General features: G+C 42.7%; 1 protein-coding gene across 4 annotated transcripts in view; it reads left to right on the forward strand.

Moving 5' to 3' along the window:
- Nucleotides 1-3485: 3485 nt before the first annotated feature.
- Nucleotides 3486-22188, forward strand: part of HIBCH (3-hydroxyisobutyryl-CoA hydrolase) — a 107429-nt gene continuing 88726 nt past the window's right edge. For 3 of the 4 annotated variants that reach the window (XM_052635468.1, XM_052635471.1, XM_052635470.1), the window contains exons 1-2: nucleotides 3486-3701; nucleotides 13866-13908. In XM_052635468.1, coding sequence (XP_052491428.1) covers nucleotides 3667-3701; nucleotides 13866-13908 — 78 coding nt within the window. In that variant the 5' untranslated portion in view covers nucleotides 3486-3666. Of the gene's footprint in view, nucleotides 3702-3886; nucleotides 3970-13865; nucleotides 13909-22188 lie in introns of those variants that run through there. The other variant, XM_052635469.1, reaches the window with a different exon arrangement.

A 22188-nucleotide genomic window follows, 5' to 3' on the forward strand; every position in this document is an offset into this window, starting at 1 on the left:
CAGAGTACATCATGAGAAATGTTGGGCTGGATGAAGCATACGCACACTAACTGACGGTGATGTGAGAGTTCAGTTCAGTCGCTCAGTAGTGTCCGACTCTTTGCAACCCTATGGAGTGCAGCACGAAAGTCTTCCCTGTCCATCATCAACTCCCAGAGTTTACTCAGACTCATGTCCATTGAGATGGTGATGCCATCCAGCCATCTCATCCTCTGTTGTTCCCTTTTCCTTCTGCCTTCAATCTTTCCCAGCATCAGGGTCTTTTCAAATCAGTCAGTTCTTCACATCAGGTGGTCAAAGTATTGGAGTTTCAGCTTCAGCATCAGTCCTTCCAATGAATATTCAGGAATGATTTCTTTTAGGATGGACTGGTTGGATCTCCTTGCAGTTAAAGTGACTCTCAAGAGTCTTCTCCAACACCACAGTTCAAAAGCATCAATTCTTCTGTGCTCAGCTTTATAGTCCAACTGTCACATCCATACATGACTCTTGGAAAAACCATAGCTTTGACTAGATGGACCTTTGTTGACAAAGTAATGTCTCTGCTTTTTAATATGCTGTCTAGGTTGGTCATAGCTCTTTTTCCAAGGAGCAAACATCTTTCAATTTCTGCAGCCACCATCTGCAGTGATTTTGGAGCCCCCCAAAATAAAGTCTGTCACTATTTCCACTGTTTCCCCATCTATTTCTTATGAAGTGATGGGACCAGATGCCATGATCTTCGTTTTCTGAATGTTGAGTTTAAGCCAAATTTTTCACTCTCCTCTTTCACTTTCATCAAGAGGCTCTTTAGTTCTTTGCTTTCTGCCATAAGTGTGGTGTCATCTGCATACCTGAGGTTATTGATATTTCTCCCGGCAATCTTGATTCCAGCTTATGCTTCATCCAGCTCGGCATTTCTCATGATGTACTCTGCATATAAGTTAAGTAGGCAGGGTGACAATATACAGCCTTGACATACTCCTTTCCCAATCTGGAACCAGTCTGTTGTTCCATGTCCAGTTCTAACTGTTGCTTCTCGACCTGCTTACAGATTTCTCAGGCAGCAGGTCAGGTGGTCTGGTATTCCCATCTCTTGAAGAATGTTCCACAGTTTGTTGTGATCCATACAAATCAAAGAATTTAGCATAGTCAATAAAGCAGGAGCAGGTATTTTTCTGGAACTCTCTTGCTTTTTCGATGATCCAATGGATGTTGGCAATTTGATCTCTGGTTCCTCTGCCTTTTCTAAATCCAGCTTGAACATGTGGAAGTTCGCGGTTCAAGTACTGTTAAAGCCTGGCTTGGAGAATTTTGAGCATTCTTTTGCTAGCATGTGAGATGAGTGCATTTTCATAGTCTGAGCATTCTCTGGCATTGCCTTTCTTCAATCCCAAAGACGGTGATGTCAGAGGGTGATGTCAAATAGCAATTTCCCACAACTGATTAAAAACTGAATTGGAAGTCAGGAGTTCTTTCTGTCACCCTGTTTGTCCTCTGTTCAATGGGTATTTGGTAATTATATTTGAGGTAAGTAGAAATGTAATTTTGGACCAAAGCCTTGACAGTATATCCACAGATGTCAAATTGCTGAGACTAACTCCTTCAAATTCCCTCTCTCTGAAATTCTTCCTTGAGTTCCTCCTTCTTGATAAATGTATCAGTGCTTCAGTGGTGATGAAATGTTTGCTGAGGGACATCTGGGTGTATCAGGTCGCAGAGGACCAATATTCTGTATCTCCGTAATAGTGGATACCAATGGATGAGTTAAATTTTGGTTTCATTGAAGAGTAGGCTACTTTCTAAGTGCAATTATGCTTTCACTGATAACAGTAACTTATTTCAGTTGAAGACATATCTATCACCTCTTAAGGAGATAATTCTTGTCTGTCATTAATTAAGAAAGAGTGGGGAATTTATAACTTTTCCAAAAAACTGGAAATATTAATATCTCAATACTAATATTCTGCTGTTAGGCTAGCAAATAGATGGGGAAACAGTGGAAACAGTGTCAGACTTTATTTTTTGGGGCTCCAAAATCACTGCAGATGGTGACTGCAGCCATGAAATTAAAAGACACTTACTCCTTGGAAGAAAAGTTATGACCAACCTAGATAGCATATTCAAAAGCAGAGACATTACTTTGTCAACAAAGGTCCGTCTAGTCAAGGCTATGGTTTTTCCAGTGGTCATGTATGGATGTAAGAGCTGGACTGTGAAGAAAGCTGAGTGCCGAAGAACTGATGCTTTTGAAGTGTGCTGTTGGAGAAAACTCTTGAGAGTCCTTGGACTGCAAGGAGATCCAACCAGTCCATTCTGAAGGAGATTAGCCCCGGGATTTCTTTGGAGGGAATGATGCTAAAGCTGAAACTCCAGTACTTTGGCCACCTCATGCGAAGAGCTGACTCACTGGGAAAGGACTCTGATGCTTGGGGATTGGGGGCAGGAGGAGAAAGGGACGACAGAGGATGAGATGGCTGGATGGCATCACTGACTTGATGGATGTGAATCTGAGTGAACTCTGGGAGTTGGTGATGGACAGGGAGGCCTGGCGTGCTGCGATTCATGGGGTCGCAAACAGTTGGACGTGATTGAGGGACTGAACTGAACTGAACTGAACTGAATGACTGAGGCTAGAAAAGATTACATAAATGTCTTCTTATCACATATATTTCATCCATTTGATTCTCAGGATAGAAAGTAAGTTTATATTTCTTAAAATTAAAAACAAAAAATTTTTTGACCCCACCGCCAGGCATGCGGGATCTTAGTTCTCAAACCAGGGATAAAATTTATATCCTCTGAAGTGGCTGGCTGCGCAGTTTTAACCACTGGACCGCTAACGAAGTCCTAAGCTTACATTTTTAATTTTAAAAAAGCCCTTAAAGCTCCAGAAGAGTCTCTCCTATCACTCTTCGATAGTCAAAGTAAGCTAGCTAGACCGCTTGGGCTTTTCCCAACAGAGCCCCTAGCGAGCCATCGCCTCCCACGCTCCCTATCAGCCAGCCTCTGCTCTCTGACCGCGTCTTCAGCCCCACCTGGACCTCCGCCTCCACCCCGACCGCGGCCCGGCCCCCGCCCCCGCCCCGCCCCGCCCCCCGCCCCCCGCGCCCCGCCCCGCCCCCCGCCCCCCGCGCCCCGCCCCGCCCCCCGCCCCCGCGCCCCGCCCCGCCCCCCGCCCCCCGCGCCCCGCCCCGCCCCCGCCCCCCGCGCCCCGCCCCGCCCCCCGCCCCCCGCGCCCCGCCCCGCCCCCGCCCCCCGCGCCCCGCCCCGCCCCCGCCCCCCGCGCCCCGCCCCGCCCCCCGCCCCCCGCGCCCCGCCCCCCGCCCCCCGCGCCCCGCGCCCCGCCCCCCGCGCCCCGCCCCCCGCGCCCCGCCCCCCGCGCCCCGCCCCGCGCCCCGCCCCGCCCCCCGCGCCCCGCCCCGCCCCCGCGCCCCGCCCCGCCCCCCGCCCCCGGCCCCGGCCCGGCCCACCTCCTTTCTCTCTCAGTCCGTTTCCTCAGCAGTTGTTCTCTCCCTACCCCTCAGCGCCGCGCAGTGGAAAAGGCCTGCTCTGGGCCTCTCTAGCCCTCTGGAGGACTTGCCGTCTGTTTCTGGAGGCTTCCGGCGGCAGTAGGCGGGCCTGACGTGAAGAGCCGCGCCGAGGGGGCTGCTCAGTCAGCGCGGATTTAGCTCGGGTGTTTTGGCAATGGGGCTGCAGGAGTTGTGCAGACTCATGTCGAGGTGAGTAAGCGAGCGGCTAAGGACAGCCTCGTCAGTTGCGCTTGCCGGGATGAAAAAGGTTGGGAGTGGGGACTGTCTGGCCTTGAAGTTTCTCGTCGCCTTTGGAGACGGCAGCTCTCAGACCCGACTCGCGCGGATCATCCCTCTACCCACCTCTTCCGAGTGTCGCCTTACTCCTTCCAGCACCATCCTCTCAGCATCGCCTTCGTTTTCTGCCTCTCTGACTCTTAGGCAGCCTTGACCCCCGTTCCTTTCCTTCTTTAGTTGAGTAAGTTTGGGGGACACGCAGAGTTTCAACTTGGAGGAATTTTGTGGCATTTTTGGTGCTGGTAACAAACATTCGTGCTTTGCTAGGTGTCTTTGTGCTCGTGATGTGACTATTGTCACACGATTCCAGCGTTGGTATAGGTGTCTGAAACTTTCAGCCGTGTGTTGCGCACACACAGCTTGCCTTGGGGAATATGTGTGCAAACGTTTAACTTTTGAAAGTGCTGCTCAATGCCGCTTGAGCTCAGCTGAGAAAATCTGGTAGCTATCACTGTAGGCAGGTAGTTAGGCTGCAGCAGTCCTGAGACCGTTTGCCTGCCCCCCCGTGCATTAAAAGGTAGCAGATGGGACCACTTGAAGGGAGAACCATTAATTTGCCTGACGGCTGAAATTTCTGGGGTTTTAAACCTTGGCTTTTGCCTTGGGGAAAAGAGATGGGAGTGGTTTTTTGATTTAAGGATAGTTGAAATGGCAACCCACTCCAGTATCCTTGCCTTGAAAATTCCATGGATGAGGGGTCTGGGGGGCTATAGTCCATGGAGTCGCAAAGAGTCGGATACGACTGAGCGGCTTCACTTCACTTTTAGGGCTTCAGAGGGGGCTTCCCAGGCGGCGCTAGTGGTCAGAAACCCACCTGCTTGTGCAGGAGACAGAAGAGACCACGGGTTCAATACCTGGGCGGGGAAGAACTCCTGGAGGAGGAAATGGCAACCCACTCCAGTGTTCTTGCCTGGAGAATCCCATGGACAGAGAAGACTGGCGGGTTGTAGTCCATAGGGTCGCAAAGAGTCGGACACGACTAAAGCGACTTCGCATGCACACCTTTAGAGCGATGTGTCTTGTCTTAACATTGTATCCCTGGGCCTGGGGCTTCCCATGTGCCGCTATTGGTAAAGAACCCGCCTGCCAGTGCAGGAGACATAAGAGAAGTGAGTTTGATCCCTGGGTCTGGAAGATACTCTGGAGGAGGGGATGGCAACCCACTCCAGTATTCTTGCCTGGAGAATCTCATGGGCAGAGGAGCCTGATGGGCTTATAGTCCGCAAGGTAGCAAAAAGTTGGACACGACTGAAGGGACAGCATGAATGCATGCTGAGGACCTGGTGTTCAGTATTTGGGGGGGGGGGGGCGGAATAGAAGAGTTGCTTTTGTTCTCTCTTTGTGGTTATTTTTTAAAAAATTTATTTGTTTATTTTTATACCTTGAAATTAGTTGTCCCTGTGGCTCTAACTAGCTCACAGAGAGACTTGGCAGATATAAAGAAAATAATCACTGCTGCTGCTTTTTTGAAGCTGTGAACAAATACCAGATTGTTTGAGAAACAAATTGGGAAGGCATATTTGTTAACAAAATTAAATGACTTGGGAAAGACTTTGTTATTCCCAGAGTTCAGGTTGGCTTTGTTCCTCCCAGTATTGCAAGGTGCACTAATTAGGCAAATCCTGGATCCGTTTGGGGGTTTTGCTCAGAGATGCATTTTCCAAGGGTAGGTCTGGTGTGGGTATTACCCTAGCAAAGCAGAGAATGGAGGCCAGTATCATCCAGTCTATCACAATGTAGTCTACAAATATACTAAGTAACAGGGTGCCACAGTTTTCTGAGAGGAAGTAAGGTCTCTGTGCTGTGGTTGACATTGTTGTCCAGTCCTTGAAGTCCGGCTACCCTTGGCTTTTCCTAGTCTTGCTTTCCTAGTACCACTGTCCACTATTTATCTTGCCCTGGTGCCAATACAGCCCTTGGAATTTGTCGTCATTATTCCCCAATAAAGTAGCTCTCTCTGAAGATAACTCTCAGGTTTGTATGACTAACCCTAATTTATCCTGAGCTCCAGTACTATTCACAAACACCTGAATGTCTTCTTTGCACCTCAAATGTACATTTGGACGTAACTGCAACCCTTGTTCCACCTCTGCACTTTCAACTTCTTAGTACTGTCCATCCTTTTAGATTCCTAAAGTTATCTAACTTCTCCCACATGCTCAATCCTTATCTCTTCTTGCTCATATGAATTTGAACCCTCTTCTCATGTTCATTTTGTGGAAACTTGATTTATCTCTTGTTGTTTAGTCGCCAAGCTGTGTCCGGCTTTTTGTGACCCCATGGACTGCAGCTCTTCAGACTTCACTGTCCTTCACCATCTCCCCGAGTTTACTCAAACTCATATCCATTGAGTTGGTGATGCCATCCAACCATCTAATCCTCTGTTGTCCCCTTTTCCTCCTGCCTTTAGTCTTTCCCAGCATCAGGATCTTTTCCAGTGAGTCAGCTCTTGAATCAGGTGGCCAAAGTACTGGAGTTTCAGCTTCAGCATCAGTCCTTCCAGTGAATATTCAGGACTGATTTCCTTGAGGATGGGCTGGTTTGATCTCCTTGCTGTCCAAGGGACTCTCAAGAGTCTTCTCCAGCACTACAGATCAAAAGCATCAATTCTTTGGCACTCAGCCTTGTTTATGATACAACTCACATCCATATGTGACTGCTGATTTATCTCTTATCTCTTTGCAAGTTGAATAGTTTCTGCACATGGCTGTCATGTTAATCTTGTGAAAGTTTACTTCAGTGCCATCCATTTCTCTGCTCAGAAGCTTTTAGAGGTGTCCTGTTAGCTATGGCGACCTCCTTCAAAAGATCCCGTGCATGTACTGCTACATTCACTGCCCCCAACCCTGCAGCAGGCCACTACTGACCCATGCCTCTGCTGGAGACTCCTGGACACTCTCGGGCAAGTCTGGGTCAGTCTCATGTGGGGTCACTGCCCCTTTCTTCTGGGTCCTGGTGCATGAAAGGTTCTGTTCGTGCCCTCCAACAGTCTTTTTCCCAGTCCTGTGTAAGTTCTGGCAGCTCTATGGTGGGGTTAATGGCAAGAGTGAATGTTGACATTTTAGAAATCAGTGAACTAAAATGGACTGGAATGGGTGAATTTAACTCAGAAGACCATTATATCTACTACTGTGGGCAAGAATCCCTTAGAAGAAATGGAGTAGCCATCATGGTCAACAAAAGAGTTGAAATGCAGTGCTTGGATGCAGTCTCAAAAACGACAGAATGATCTCTGTTCATTTCCAAGGCAAATCATTCAGTATCACGGTAATCCAAGTCTATGCCCCAACCAGTAATGCTGAAGAAGCTGAAGTTGAATGGTTCTATGAAGACCTACAAGACCTTTTAGAACTAACACTCCCAAAAGATGTCCTTTTCATTATAGGGGACTGGAATGCAAAAGTAGGAAGTCAAGAAACACCTGGAGTAACAGGCAAATTTGGCCTTGGAGTACAGAATGAAGCAGGGCAAAGGCTAACAGAGTTCTGCCAAGAGAATGCACTGGTCATAGCAAACACCCTCTTCCAACAGCACAAGAGAAGACTCTACACATGGACATCTCTAGATGGTCAATACTGAAATCAGATTGATTATATTCTTTGCAGCCAAAGATGGAGGAGCTCTATACAGTCAGCAAAAACAAGACCAGGAGCTGACTGTGGCTCAGATCATGAACTCTTTATTGCAAAATTCAGACTTAAATTGAAGAAAATAGGGAAAACCACTAGACCATTCAAGTATGACCTAAATCAAATCCCTTACGATTATACAGTGGAAGTGAGAAATGGATTTGAGGGATTAGATCTGGTAGACAGAGTGCCTGATGAAACACGGATGAAGGTTCGTGACATTGTACAGGAGACAGGGATCAAGAACATCCTCAAGAAAAAGAAATGCAAAAAAAGCAAAATGGCTGTCTGAGGAGGCCTTACAAATAGCCGTGAAAAGAAGAGAAGTAAAAAGCAAAAGAGAAAAGGAAAGATACCCATTTGAATGCAGAGTTCCAAAGAATAGCGAGGAGAGATAAGAAAGCCTTTCTCAGAAATCAGTGCAAAGAAGTAGATGAAAACAATAGAATGGGAAAGACTAACGATCTCTTCATGAAAATTAGGGATATCCAGCAAACATTTCTTGCAAAGATAGGCTCAATAAAGGACAGAAATGGTATGGACCTAACAGAAGCAGAAGATATTGAGAAGAGGTGGCAAGAATACACAGAAGAACTAAAGAAAAAAAGATCTTCACGACCCAGATAATCATGATGGTATGATCACTCACTTAGAGCCAGACATCCTGGAATGTGAAGTCAAGTGGGCCTTAGGAAGCATCACTATGAACAAAGCTAGTGGAGGTGATGGCATTCCAGTTGAGCTGTTTCAAATCCTGAAAGATGATGCTGTGAAAGTGCTGCACTCAATATGCCAGCAAATTTGGAAAAGTCAACAGTGGCCACGGGACTGGAAAGGGTCAGTTTTCATTCCAATCCCAAGGAAAGGCAATGCCAAAGAATGCTCAAACTACTGCACAAGTGCACCCATCTCACACAGTAGTAAAGTAATGCTCAAAATTCTCCAAGCCAGAGTTCAACAGGACATGAACCGTGAACTTCCAGATGTTCAAGCTGGATTTAGAAAAGGCAGAGGAACCAGAGATCAAATTGCCAACATCTGTTGGATTATCGAAAAAGCAAGAGAGTTCCAGAAAAATATCTACTTCTGCTTTATTGATTATGCCAAAGCCTTTAACTGTGTGGATCACCACAAACTGGAAAATTCTTTAAGAGATGGAAATACCAGACCTCCTGACCTGCCTCCTGAGAAATCTGTATGCAGGTCAGGAAGCAACAGTTAGAACTGGACATGGAACAAAAGACTAGTTCCAAATAGGAAAAAGAGTACGTCAAGGCTGTATATTGTCACCCTGCTAATTTAACTTATATGCAGAGTATATCATGTGAAATACCAGGCTGCATGAAGCACAAGCTGGAATCAAGATTGCCGGGAGAATTATCAATAACCTCAGATATGCTAATCACACCACTGTTATGGTAGAAAGTGAAGAACAAAGAGCCCTTTGATGAAAGGGAAAGAGAAGGGTGAAAAAGTTGGCTTAAAACTCAATATTCAGAAAATGAAGATCATGGCATCTGGTCCCATTACTTCATAGCAAATAGATGGGGAAACAGTGGAAACAGTGACAGACTTTATTTTTTGGGGGCTCCAAAATCACCGCAGATGGTGACTGCCTGCATGAAATTAAAAGATGCTTGCTCCTTGGAAGAAAAGGTATGGCCGACCTAGACAGTATATAAAAAAGGAGAGACATTACTTTGCCAACAAAGGTCTGTCTAGTCAAAGCTATAGTTTTTCCAGTAGTCATGTATGGATGTGAGAGTTGGGCTATAAAAAACCTGAGTGCCGAAGAATTGATGCTTTTGAAACTGTGGTGTTGGAGAAGACTCTTGAGAGTCCCTTGGACTGCAACCAGTCCAATCTAAAAGAAATCAGTCCTGAATATTCATTGGAAGGACTGATGCTGAAGCTGAAACTTCAATACTTTGACTACCTGATGGGAAGAAGTGACTCATTGGAAAAGACCCTGATGCTGGGAAAGATTGAAGGTGGGAGGAGAAGGGGATGACAGGAGATGAGATGGTTGGATGGCATCACCGTCTCAATAGACATGAGTTTGAGTAAACTCTGGGAGTTGGTGATGGACATGGAGGCCTGGTGTGCTACAGTCCATGTGGTTGCAAAGAGTCGGACATGACTGAGCAACTGAACTGAGCTTAGCTATGGAATTAAAGAAAAACTTCCCAGCCTCGGTTTCAACAATTTGGCCCCAGTTTACCTCATGAATTCAGTGGTACTTACTGTTCTGTTAACAGCTCCTGGGAGATAGTATTCTAGGCACTTCTCTTATCCTGTGGCCAAACTAGACTACTTGTTCTTATTGTTCTTACTTCAGGTCCTTGAAATCCAGGGGGATCAGATGAAAAACAGATATTTAAACAGAAGTAATATTTATCAGCTCTGATAAGTGTCTTAAAGGAAAAGAAAACCAGGTTTAGAAGGAAGTGGGAGATCAGGGAGCCTCTTGAAAGAGATTGATCTCTTTTAAGTTGTTAGTAACACTCATTCCCTTTATCTCCTCTGTGGTTTGCTGAACGGTATTCTTTTGGTTTGCTTCTTGGTCTACTTCTCTTTACTTCTATGTAGTTGTTTCTGAAGACTCAATACTTGATTCAATTTTGTTTTTCCTGTGCTGAAAGTGAGAGTGTTAGTCACTCAGTCATGTCGGACTCCTGGAGTTTGCTCAAACTCATGTCTATCGAGTTGGTGATGCCATCCAACCATCTCATCCTCTGTCGTCCCCTTCTCCTCCTGCCCTCAATCTTCCCCAGCATCAGGGAGATAACTTTTCCAGTGAGTCAGCTTTTTGAATCAGGTGGCCCAAGTATTGGAGCTTCAACATCAGTCCTTCCAATGAAGGAAGGACCCCATGGACTATAGCTCCTTTCTGTTCAAAGAATCACAAACTCATATGCAGATGCTCAGATGGGAGCATTGAGTGGTGCTGGCTGGTGGCAGCAGTGGGGATGAGCAGGGAACTGGTGAGCAATCGAGGGGGCTTCCCTGGTGGCTCAGTAGTAAGAAATCTGCCTGCCAGTGCAGGAGACTTGGGTTCGATCCTGGGTTGGGAAGATCCCCTGGAGAAAGAAATGACAGTCCACTCCAGTATTCTTGCCTGGGAAATCTCTTGGACAGAGGAGCCTGGTGGGCTACAGTCCATGGGGCTGCAAAGAGTCAGACGTGACTTAGCGACTGAACAACAAGTGAGCGATAAAGAGCCCTCTGTCTCAAGGAGGCAGCTTTTCCACCTTGGGCATTGTTTCCATTGTGAAACCTAGGCCCAGTGTTTCCATAACTATTAATATTTCTGGAAAGACTGCAAAACTCCATTTTAAGTGAAATCTCTTGATGATTTTTAAAATCTTCATCATTTTAAAATCCTGCTAACCATACAACACATTTGTCGGCACAGGCAGCCTTCAGGCCACAGTTGTCAGCTGCAACTTTCTAATTTATTCCCCATAGAGAACTGAGAGGTTTGTATGCCTCAGTGATTGTTTATGCATGTGACTTGTTGACAAGTCTTTAGCTAACTTTTCTTTCAAACTCCAGTCTCTTCTCCACTCGCTGTTGAATATTTTTACTTATACCATTACAAATTCAAGAAATTAAAAATGGAATTCATATTTCATTCTACAAACTAGCTAGTTTCCTTTCCAACCTTTTCAGTACCTATTTCTCCTGATTCTCCTGGCTTGAAATCTTGGGGTCATTTTGGCATAATTCTTTTTCTTTTCCATTGAGTTTTTACTTGATAATAACTCCATAAATCATGCTTTTGTTTCCACAATTGCTTTTCATCAGTTCATGTCTGAATTACTTGGCCTTGGACTTGATCTTCTATTCTATTCATATTCTACTTTGCCTATTTCTGCTGTAATAATCTTCATTAAGCACTATTTTTATTATATCGTCATCTTAAACAGGTTCACTGAAAGTTAATTTTGTAAGCCCGTGTGTGTGTGTGTGTGTGTTTGATAATCAAAAATTCCCTAGATGGTAAGGTTCTCATTCTTCTTAGTTGTTTTTAACCTTAGCATGTATCAGGATTACCTGGATCGTTTGTTAAACATAGATTTCTGAGCCTTACTGCACAGTGTCTGATTCAGTAGGTGTGGATGGGGTCAAGTATTTGCATTTCTACATGTTCCCAGGTAAGCTGATGTAGGCCCAGAGACCACTTTTGGAACAACTGCTGCTAGCAGCAGAGTTGACCATCATGTGAAGGAAGTAAGCCTTATAAAGTGAATTAGTAAATTAGCAGTAGCTGGGATGTGCATGCCTCTTCCCTTCCTCCAGATGGCACTCTGGGAGCCAGTAGGAAGGAATATGAATATCATAAATTCAGAATTACTTGGAGACTCTGAACATGCAGATACATTTTTGAGTTATAAAAGTTAATACCAGTTTAAAAATAATAATTGAGTATAAATTGGAATATATAGAAGTAATAGATTGTATAGAATCTGGCAGGGAACTTAGTTGTACTTAAGTTTGTTTTCTATTTGCTTTATAGTAATTGGTGCAGAGATTTTTTGACCTGTAAGTGTGATACATAGTGGTTTGAACTGATGTTTTATAGTTTTATATTAACTTTCTTCAAATGAAATAAAATTTTTTTGAGCTTCATTGATTTATTCACCTTTTCCCCTTTAGTGTGGACTTGAATATTCACTTCTGGAATGGTGGAACAAATTTGGGGTAGTTTCTTAAAAAAATTTTTTTAAATTGGAATATAGTTGCTTTACAATGTTGTGTTAGTTTCTGCTATACAGCGAAGTACATCATTTATACATACATATATATCTACTCTTTAGATTTCCTTCCCATGTAGGTCACCACAGATCATTGAGTAGAGTTCCCTGTGCTAAATAGTAGGTTCTCATTAATTATCTATTTTATATATAGTAGTATATATGTCAGTCCCAGTCTCTGAATTTGTCCCCCTATCTCTGCTGTAACCATAATGTTCTTGCATCTGTGACTCTATTTCTGTTTTGTCAATAAGTTCATCACAGTTATTCTGGGGGACGTCCCTGTGGTCTAGTGGCTAAGACTCCTGTGTTCCCAATCAAACCTAGGATCAAACTCCTGGGTTTGATCCCTAATCAGGAAACTAGCTCCCACATGCCTCAACTAAGAACCGGCACAGCCAAATAAATATTAAAAAAAAAAAAAAATAAAAAGGAGTTCAGTGTTATTCTGGATCTAAAGAAATTAGCACTTAACTTTTTTGATACTTAATTTTTCTTTCTGGAAGTTTTTGAGTTAAGTTGAAATAAATTTTAGAAATGATGCTTTAGGGTAAGTATAATTCAGATTTTAAAAGTCTGTATGAAATTTATTTTAGCAATGCTCCTAAATAAGCTAGAATGTGTCACTTAAGATTAATTTTTATTAAGTATTGATTTAAATGATAACTTGTCTGCACTTTGGAATCATATTGGAGGAGCTTCAAGCAAAATACATGCCCTATTTTATTATGTTAGGACATACAATATGTCTGTATCCTTCCATAGTTTTCAGAATGTCCTATGCTTGGGATCACAATATATAGCCTTTTCAGATTGACTGCTTTTGCTTCAGTTCAGTTCAGTTCAGTCGCTCAGTCTTGTCTGACTCTTTGCGACCCTATGAATTGCAGCACGCCAGGCCTCCCTGTCCATCACCAACTCCCGGAGTTCACTCAGATTCACATCCATCAAGTCAGTGATGCCATCCAGCCATCTCATCCTCTGTCGTCCCCTTCTCCTCCTGCCCACAATCCCTCCCAGCATCAGAGTCTTTTCCAATGAGTCAACTCTTTGCATGAGGTGGCCAAAGTACTGGAGTTTCAGCGTTAGCATCATTCCTTCCAAAGAACTCCCAGGGTTGATCTCCTTTAGAATGGACTGGTTGGATCTCCTTGCAGTCCAAGGGACTCTCAAGAGTCTTCTCCAACACCACACTTCAAAAGCATCAGTTCTTCGCAGTGTGCTTTTAAGGTTCTTCTCTGTCCCCCCCCCCCCCCAATGGAGTAGTGTTTCTTTTTATTGCTGAGTAGTATTTCATTGTATATATATGCCATAGTTTGTTTATCCATTCAGCTATTGAGGAACCTCTTGGTTACACCCACATTTTGGCTAATATGAATAAAGCTATCATCAACATTTACGTGTAGGTGGACATAAGTTTTCAGCTTATTTGGATAAATACCAAGGAGTGCAATAGCTGGGTCATATGATAAGAGTATGTTTAGTTTTTAAAGAAACTACCAAAATTTCTTTGAAAGTGGCTGTATTGTTTTGTGTTCATACCACAAGGAATGAATTAAACTTAAAAAAAATTTTTTTTGTTCTAGTAACTGTTCAAAGAAACTAAAGCAAACAAAAGGGAATGTAGTATTTATATACTGAAACATGACTATCCACGTTACTGTGTTCATTGTATTCTACATTTGTTTCAGGTTTAATTCATATAAAAGGAGTAATATCATACTGCAGCATTTGGTAAGTTTGGATTTTGTTTTTCTGGCATTATTAGACTATGATGGGTAATTTAAAATGTCATTGTTAGGGAAGTAGAGAAATACTGGCAGATTTTGTTGACCATGGTACACTGTGATTTCCAATTTTATAGTATCAAATTTGACACATATAACTGGTAGGAATTGGCATAAGGTTATAGGTAAGAGGTCAAGTCAGAATGCTTAGGTTTAAATAATGAATCTGCTACTTAATCTTGGGCAGATTACTTGCTGTCTCTCAGCCTCCTTTATTGATATTTTAAAAAGGGGGATATTAGTATTCACCTTAGAGTGCTTATGAATAATAAATAATTCATTTAAAAATCTAATATAGTGCTTGGCATATAATGGTCATTTAATACATGTTACTACTACTATTGTACTAATAGTACCCTTCCAGAGCTTAGATGGTCTTAGTTTATCAAGTTGTTAGGAAGAAATGCTTTTTATTCATTTTTGTATATCTCCACTATCGACTGAATCTGTCCCCCCAAATTCATATGTTGAAATCTAATTGCCAGTGTGTTGATATTTGTTTTTTTTTAATTACATTTTTATTTTTACTTTATTTTACTTTACAATACTGTATTGGTTTTGCCATACATTGACATGAATCCACCACGGGTGTACATGTGATCCCAAACATGAACCCCCCTTCCACCTCCCTCCCCACAACATCCCTCTGGGTCATCCCTGTGCACCAGCCCCAAGCATGCTGTATCCTGCATTGGACATAGACTGGCGATTCGATTCTTACATGATAGTATACATGTTTCAATGCCATTCTCCCAAATCATCCCACCCTCTCCCTCTCCCTCTGAGTCCAAAAGTCCGCTATACACATCTGTGTCTTTTTTGCTGTCTTGCATACAGGGTCGTCATTGCCATCTGTCTAAGTTCCATATATATGTGTTAGTATACTGTATTGGTGTTTTTCTTTCTGGCTTACTTCACTCTGTATAATCGGCTCCAGTTTCATCCATCTCATCAGAACTGATTCAAATGAATTCTTTTTAACGGCTGAGTAATACTCCATTGTGTATATGTACCACAGCTTTCTTATCCATTCATCTGCTGATGGACATCTAGGTTGTTTCCATGTCCTGGCTATTATAAACAGTGCTGTGATGAACATTGGGGTACATGTGTCTCTTTCAATTCTGGTTTCCTTGGTGTGTATGCCCAGCAGTGGGATTGCTGGGTCATAAGGTAGTTCTATTTGCAATTTTTTAAGGAATCTCCACACTGTTCTTCATAGTGGCTGTACTAGTTTGCATTCCCACCAACAGTGTAGGAGGGTTCCCTTTTCTCCACACCCTCTCCAGCATTTATTGCTTGCAGATTTTTGGATCGCAGCCATTCTGACTGGTGTGAAGTGGTACCTCATTGTGGTTTTGACTTGCATTTCTCTAATAATGAGTGATGTTGAGCATCTTTTCATGTATTTGTTAGCCATCCATATGTCTTCTTTGGAGAAATGTCTATTTAGATCTTTGGCCCATTTTTTGATAGGGTCGTTTATTTTTCTGGCATTGAGTTGCCTAAGTTGCTTGTATATTTTTGAGATTAGTTGTTTGTCAGTTGTTTCATTTGCTATTATTTTCTCCCATTCAGAAGGCTGTCTTTTCACCTTGCTGATATTTTCCTTTGTTGTGCAGAAGCTTTTAATTTTAATTAGATCCCATTTGTTTATTTTTGCTTTTATTTCCAGAATTCTGGGAGGTGGATCATAGAGGATCCTGCTGTGATTTATGTCTGAGAGTGTTTTGCCTATGTTCTCCTCTAGGAGTTTTATAGTTTCTGGTCTTACATTTAGATCTTTAATCCATTTTGAGTTTATTTCGTGTGCGGTGTTAGAAAGTGATCTAGTTTCATTCTTTTACAAGTGGTTGACCAGTTTTCCCAGCACCACTTGTTAAAGAGATTGTCTTTACTCCATTGTATATTCTTGCCTCCTTTGTCAAAGATAAGGTGTCCATATGTGTGTGGATTTATCTCTGGGCTTTCTGTTTTGTTCCATTGATCTATATTTCTGTCTTTGTGCCAGTACCGTACTGTCTTGATGACTGTGGCTTTGTAGTAGAGCCTGAAGTCAGGCAAGTTGATTCCTCCAGTTCCATTCTTCTTTCTCAAGATTGCTTTGGCTGTTCGAGGTTTTTTGTATTTCCATACAAATCTTGAAATTATTTGTTCTAGTTCTGTGAAAAATACTGCTGGTAGCTTGATAGGGATTGCATTGAATTTGTAAATTGCTTTGGGTAGTATACTCATTTTCACTATATTGATTATTCTGATCCACGAACATGGTATATTTCTCCATCTATTACTGTCCTCTTTGAATTCTTTCATCAGTGTTTTATAGTTTTCTGTATATAGGTCTTTAGTTTCTTTAGGTAGATATATTCCTAAGTATTTTATTCTTTTCATTGCAATGGTGAATGGAATTGTTTCCTTAATTTCTTTTTCTACTTTCTCATTATTAGTGTATAGGAATGCAAGGGATTTCTGTGTGTTGATTTTATATCCTGCAACTTTGCTATATTCATTGATTAGCTCTAGTAATTTTCTGGTGGAGTCTTTAGGGTTTTCTATGTAGAGGATCATGTCATCTGCAAACAATGAGAGTTTTACTTCTTCTTTTCCAATTTGGATTCCTTTCTATTTCTTTTTCTGCTCTGATTGCTGTGGCCAAAACTTCCAGAACTATGTTGAATAGTAGCAGTGAAAGTGGGCACCCTTGTCTTATTCCTGACTTTAGGGGAAATGCTTTCAATTTTTCACCATTGAGGATAATGTTTGCTGTGGGTTTGTCATATATAGCTTTTATTATGTTGAGGTATGTTCCTTCTATTCCTGCTTTCTGGAGAGTTTTTATCATAAATGGATGTTGAATTTTGTCAAAGGCCTTCTCTGCATCTATTGAGATAATCATATGGCTTTTATTTTTCAATTTGTTAATGTGGTGAATTACATTGATTGATTTGCAGATATTGAAGAATCCTTGCATCCCTGGGATAAAGCCCACTTGGTCATGGTGTATGATCTTTTTAATGTGTTGTTGGATTCTGATTGCTAGAATTTTATTGAGGATTTCTGCATCTATGTTCATCAGTGATATTGGCCTGTAGTTTTCCTTTTTTGTAGTATCTTTGTCAGGTTTTGGTATTAGGGTGATGGTGGCCTCATAGAATAAGTTTGGAAGTTTACCTTCCTCTGCAATTTTCTGGAAGAGTTTGAGTAGAATAGGTGTTAGCTCTTCTCGAAATTTTTGGTAGAATTCAGCTGTGAAGCTGTCTGGACCTGGGCTTTTGTTTGCTGGAAGATTTCTGATTACAGTTTCAATTTCCGTGCTTGTGATGGGTCTGTTAAGATTTTCTATTTCTTCCTGGTTCAGTTTTGGAATATTGTACTTTTCTAAGAATTTGTCCATTTCTTCCACGTTGTCCATTTTATTGGCATTTAATTGCTGATAGTAGTCTCTTATGATCCTTTGTATTTCTGTGTTGTCTGTTGTGATCTCTCCATTTTCATTTCTAATTTTATTGATTTGATTTTTCTCCCTTTGCTTCTTGATGAGTCTGGCTAATGGTTTGTCAATTTTATTTATCCTTTCAAAGAACCAGGTTTTGGCTTTGTAGATTTTTGCTATGGTCTCTTTTGTTTCTTTTGCATTTATTTCTGCCCTAATTTTTAAGATTTCTTTCCTTCTACTAACTCTGGGGTCTCCAATTCTTCCTTTTCTAGTTGCTTTAGGTGTAGAGTTAGGTTATTTATTTGACTTTTTTCTTGTTTCTTGAGGTATGCCTGTAGTGCTATGAGCTTTCCTCTTAGCACTGCTTTTATAGTGTCCCACAGGTTTTGGGTTGTTGTGTTTTCATTTTCATTAGTTTCTATGCATATTTTGATTTCTTTTTTGATTTCTTCTGTGATTTGGTGGTTATTCAGAAGTGTGTTGTTCAACCTCCGTATGTTGGAATTTTTAATAGTTTTTCTTCTGTAATTGAGATCTAATCTTAATGCATTATGGTCAGAAAAGATGGTTGGAATGATTTCGATTTTTTAAAATTTATCAAGGTTAGATTTATGGCCCAGGATGTGATCTATCCTGGAGAAGGTTCCATGAGCACTTGAGAAAAAGGTGAAATTCATTGTTTTGGGGTGAAATGTCCTATAGATATCAATTAGGTCTAACTGGTCCATTGTATCGTTTAAAGTTTGTGTTTCCTTGTTAATTTTCTGTTTAGTTGATCTGTCCATAGGTGTGAGTGGGGTATTAAAGTCTCCTGCTATTATTGTGTTATTGTTAATTTCCCCTTTCATACTTGTTAGCATTTGTGTTACATATTGCGGTGCTCCTATATTGGGTGCATATATATTTATAATTGTTGTATCTTCTTCTTGGATTGATCCTTTGATCATTATGTAGTGGCCTTCTTTATCTCTTTGCACAGCCTTTATTTTAAAGTCTATTTTATCAGATAGAGTATTGCCACTCCTGCTTTCTTTTGGTCTCTATTTGCGTGGAATATCTTTTTCCAGCCCTTCACTTTCAGTCTGTATGCGTCCCTTGTTTTGAGGTGGGTCTCTTGTAAGCAGCATATAGAGGGGTCTTGTTTTTGTTTCCATTCAGCCAATCTTTGTCTTTTGGTTGGGGCATTCAACCCATTTACATTTAAGGTAATTATTGATAAGTATGATCCCATTACCATTTACTTTATTGTTTTGGGTTCAGGTTTATACACCCTTTTTGTGTTTCCTGTCTAGAGAATATCTTTTAGAATTTGTTGGAGAGCTGGTTTGGTGGTGCTGAATTCTCTCAGCTTTTGCTTGTCTGTAAAGCTTTTGATTTCTCCTTCGTATTTGAATGAGATCCTTGCTGGGTACAGTAATATGGGCTGTAGGTTATTTTCTTTCATCATTTTAAGTATGTCTTGCCATTCTCTCCTGGCCTGCAGGGTTTCTGTTGAAAGATCAGCTGTTATCCTTATGGGAATCCCCTTGTGTGTTATTTGTTGTTTTTCCCTTGCTGCTTTTAATATTTCTTCTTTGTGTTTGATCTTTGTTAATTTGATTAATATGTGTCTTGGGGTGTTTCGCCTTGGGTTTATCCTATTTGGAACTCTCTGTGTTTTTTGGACTTGGGTGATTATTTCCTTCCCCATTTTAGGGAGTTTTTCAACTATTATCTTCTTAAGGATTTTCTCATGGTCTTTCTTTTTGTCTTCTTCTTCTGGGACTCCTATAACAGTGTGTTGATATTTGGCGATGGGGTCTTTAAGAGGTGATTAGGTCAGGAAGGCAGAGCTCTCATGAGTGAATCAGTACCTTTATAAAGGAAACACCAGAGAGCTCCCTCCCCTCTTCTGCCTTCCAAGGAAGGATGCAGTGAGAAGACAGCCATCGATGTATGAACTGGGGAGTGAGACCTCACCAGACACTGAATCTGCAGGCGTCTTGATCTTGACTTCCCAGCCTCCAGAATTGTGAGAATCAAATGCTGTATAAGCTATGCAGTCTATGGTGTTTTTGTTATAGCAGCCTGAATGGGCTAAGATACCCTCTCATACAACCTGACAAACACCTTGCACATAAAAATGACAAGCCCCTCTGATGTAGCACTTATGGTATGGCAGGTGCTATTCAAAGTACTGATACTTATTATTAATAGTTCAGTTGATTCTCATAGTCTTATGGGATAGATACTACCGATCTTTCATCTGTAGTTCTGAAACCTCAAAATCAAACGTTTGTGGATGTTTGTGGTCAGTGCATTTGGTGGCTGTCTTGTTGTTCATGCTGTGATCGCTGAACCCAGGGTATGCAGGGCACACGCTAAGAGACTGGAAGGAGACTCAGGAAGCCACAGGAACTGCAAACACATTTATTCTCTCCCAGCTGGCATGGCAGCCATTACACAGCCTCTCTTCTGGCTGATGCAGCAGTCATAGCAGCAGCCGTAACATAACCAGAACGCAGCTGTGACCTCACATAACATAACCGTGATGTCACTCCAGTATAGCCCCGATAAGCAGCAGCAGCTGGGGCTTTCATGGTGAAGCTCATACAGGTGTACCGCACACACTAGCCTGCGACCAGGTGAGTACCTCGTGATGCGCCTGCGCAGTACCATAAGCAATCTCAGCCGTTACATACCGTGCAAAGTCATTGTCTACAGAACATGAGGTGAGAGGGCCTGGCTCGTGCCATCTTGTTAATTTCTCCACATTCCACCTCTTCAGGCTATAATCCATGGGGTCGCAAGAGTTGGACATGACTTAGAGACTAAACCACATTCACCCCTTCAGGGTCTCTCACATCACAATCTATCCGCAGTACATCTTCCGCGATGTTCCCTTGACAAGTAATGCTGATCTTTGAATTTACATCTCCCAAAAGCCGTAGCTATAACAACAGTTACATCCCCCAAACATAGAAAATCCAGTGCCGGGTATCACCTGGAACTCATGTTGCAGTCCTTGCCCTCAGTGGGGCTAAGAAGAGCCACCCACTGCATGTGGAGTGCCGTTTTCTTCCTTGGCCAAGTCCAGTCCACCATCTGTCCTTGTGAGATTTCAGGAAAGCCTTCACAGGAGCAACTCCATGTCTGCTGGTTTTTTTTTTTTTTTATTATTATTAAGGATCCACAAACCTCCCCCATAGGCTCCAGGCCCACCCCTTCTGGGAGGGGATTTTTTTTTGTGGTATTCATGGACCACCCACATGATTCCAAATGCTTTCACACTGTTCTAAATCTGCAAGAGAATCAGAAGTTAGTAGCACATGACAGGACACAGCCTTTACAGTATGACCTGCATCACAGGACACAGCCTTTGCAGTACGACCTGCATCACAGGACACGGCCTTTGCAGTACGATCTGTATCAGAGGACACGGCCTTTACAGAACGACCTGTATCAGAGGACACGGCCTTTGCAGTACGATCTGTATCAGAGGACATGGCCTTTGCGGTACACTGTTCTAAATCTATATCACAGGACACAGCCTTTACAGTACGATCTGATCACAGGACATAGCCTTTGCGGTACGATCTGTATCACAGGACACGGCCTTTGCAGTACGATCTGTATCAGAGGACACGGCCTTTACAGTACGATCTGATCACAGGACATAGCCTTTGCGGTACGATCTGTATCACAGGACACGGCCTTTGCGGTACACTGTTCTAAACCTATATCACAGGACATGGCCTTTGCAGTACGATCTGTATCAGAGGACACGGCCTTTGCAGTATGATCTGTATCAGAGGACACGGCCTTTGCAGTACACTGTTCTACTAAACCTATATCACAGGACACAGCCTTTGCAGTACAATCTGTATCACAGGACGCAGCCTTTACAGTACGACCTGCATCACAGGACACGGCCTTTACAGAACGACCTGTATCACAGGACACAGCCTTTACAGTATGACCTGCATCACAGGACGCAGCCTTTGCAGTACGACCTGCATCACAGGACACGGCCTTTACAGAACGACCTGTATCACAGGACACAGCCTTTACAGTATGACCTGCATCACAGGACGCAGCCTTTGCAGTACGATCTGTATCAGAGGACACGGCCTTTGCAGTACACTGTTCTAAATCTGCATCATTTGACTGCCATAGCCATCAGTGTATGCGTTAGGAATGGGAAACTGCTCTGGCTTGCCATAAACAAGGCTGCATTCAGCACCCGTGTCACCCAGGGCCATTACTCTTTGTATACTAGCTAGTGACCAGTGAATTGCAAGTTCTACATGGGGCCTCTAGTCCCTGTTTGGGCTCAGGAGGGTGCCTTGATCTGAGCCCTATTCAGAGTGAAAAAGGGCGTCATCTAAAGGTACATGTTGGGTGCATGTAATCTTCTAACCGAACCACCTATATCTCTTGCTGTGGGTGCTTCCCGAACTTGGTAAACTTCTCCTTCAGTCTCGGTTGCCTCCATAGCTCTCTGGGCTGTCAGTTTTATTTCTGTCAGCTTCTGCTACTAGCAGATCAGCCCACATTTGCATTCTCATCACCTGGGTGGGGCTGTTATCAGTTTGGGCCCCCTTCAGGGTCCTCACACTTCTAATCCCCTGTGCCTGTGGCCATCCCTCTATTTCTCCCAAGCTAGCCACCACTGAGGTCACCGCATAGATGGGACGTCCCACATAGGGTACAAGAATAGCAGTCAGGGGTCCAAAGTGGTAGATGGGGCATTGTTCAAAATGGCATCTCGAATGCCACCAGTAAAATGCTCATCATCTAGGCCTCAGCATT

The sequence above is a fragment of the Budorcas taxicolor genome, chromosome 2 (genome assembly GCF_023091745.1).
Source record: "Budorcas taxicolor isolate Tak-1 chromosome 2, Takin1.1, whole genome shotgun sequence".
Classification (NCBI taxonomy): Eukaryota; Metazoa; Chordata; class Mammalia; order Artiodactyla; family Bovidae; genus Budorcas; species Budorcas taxicolor.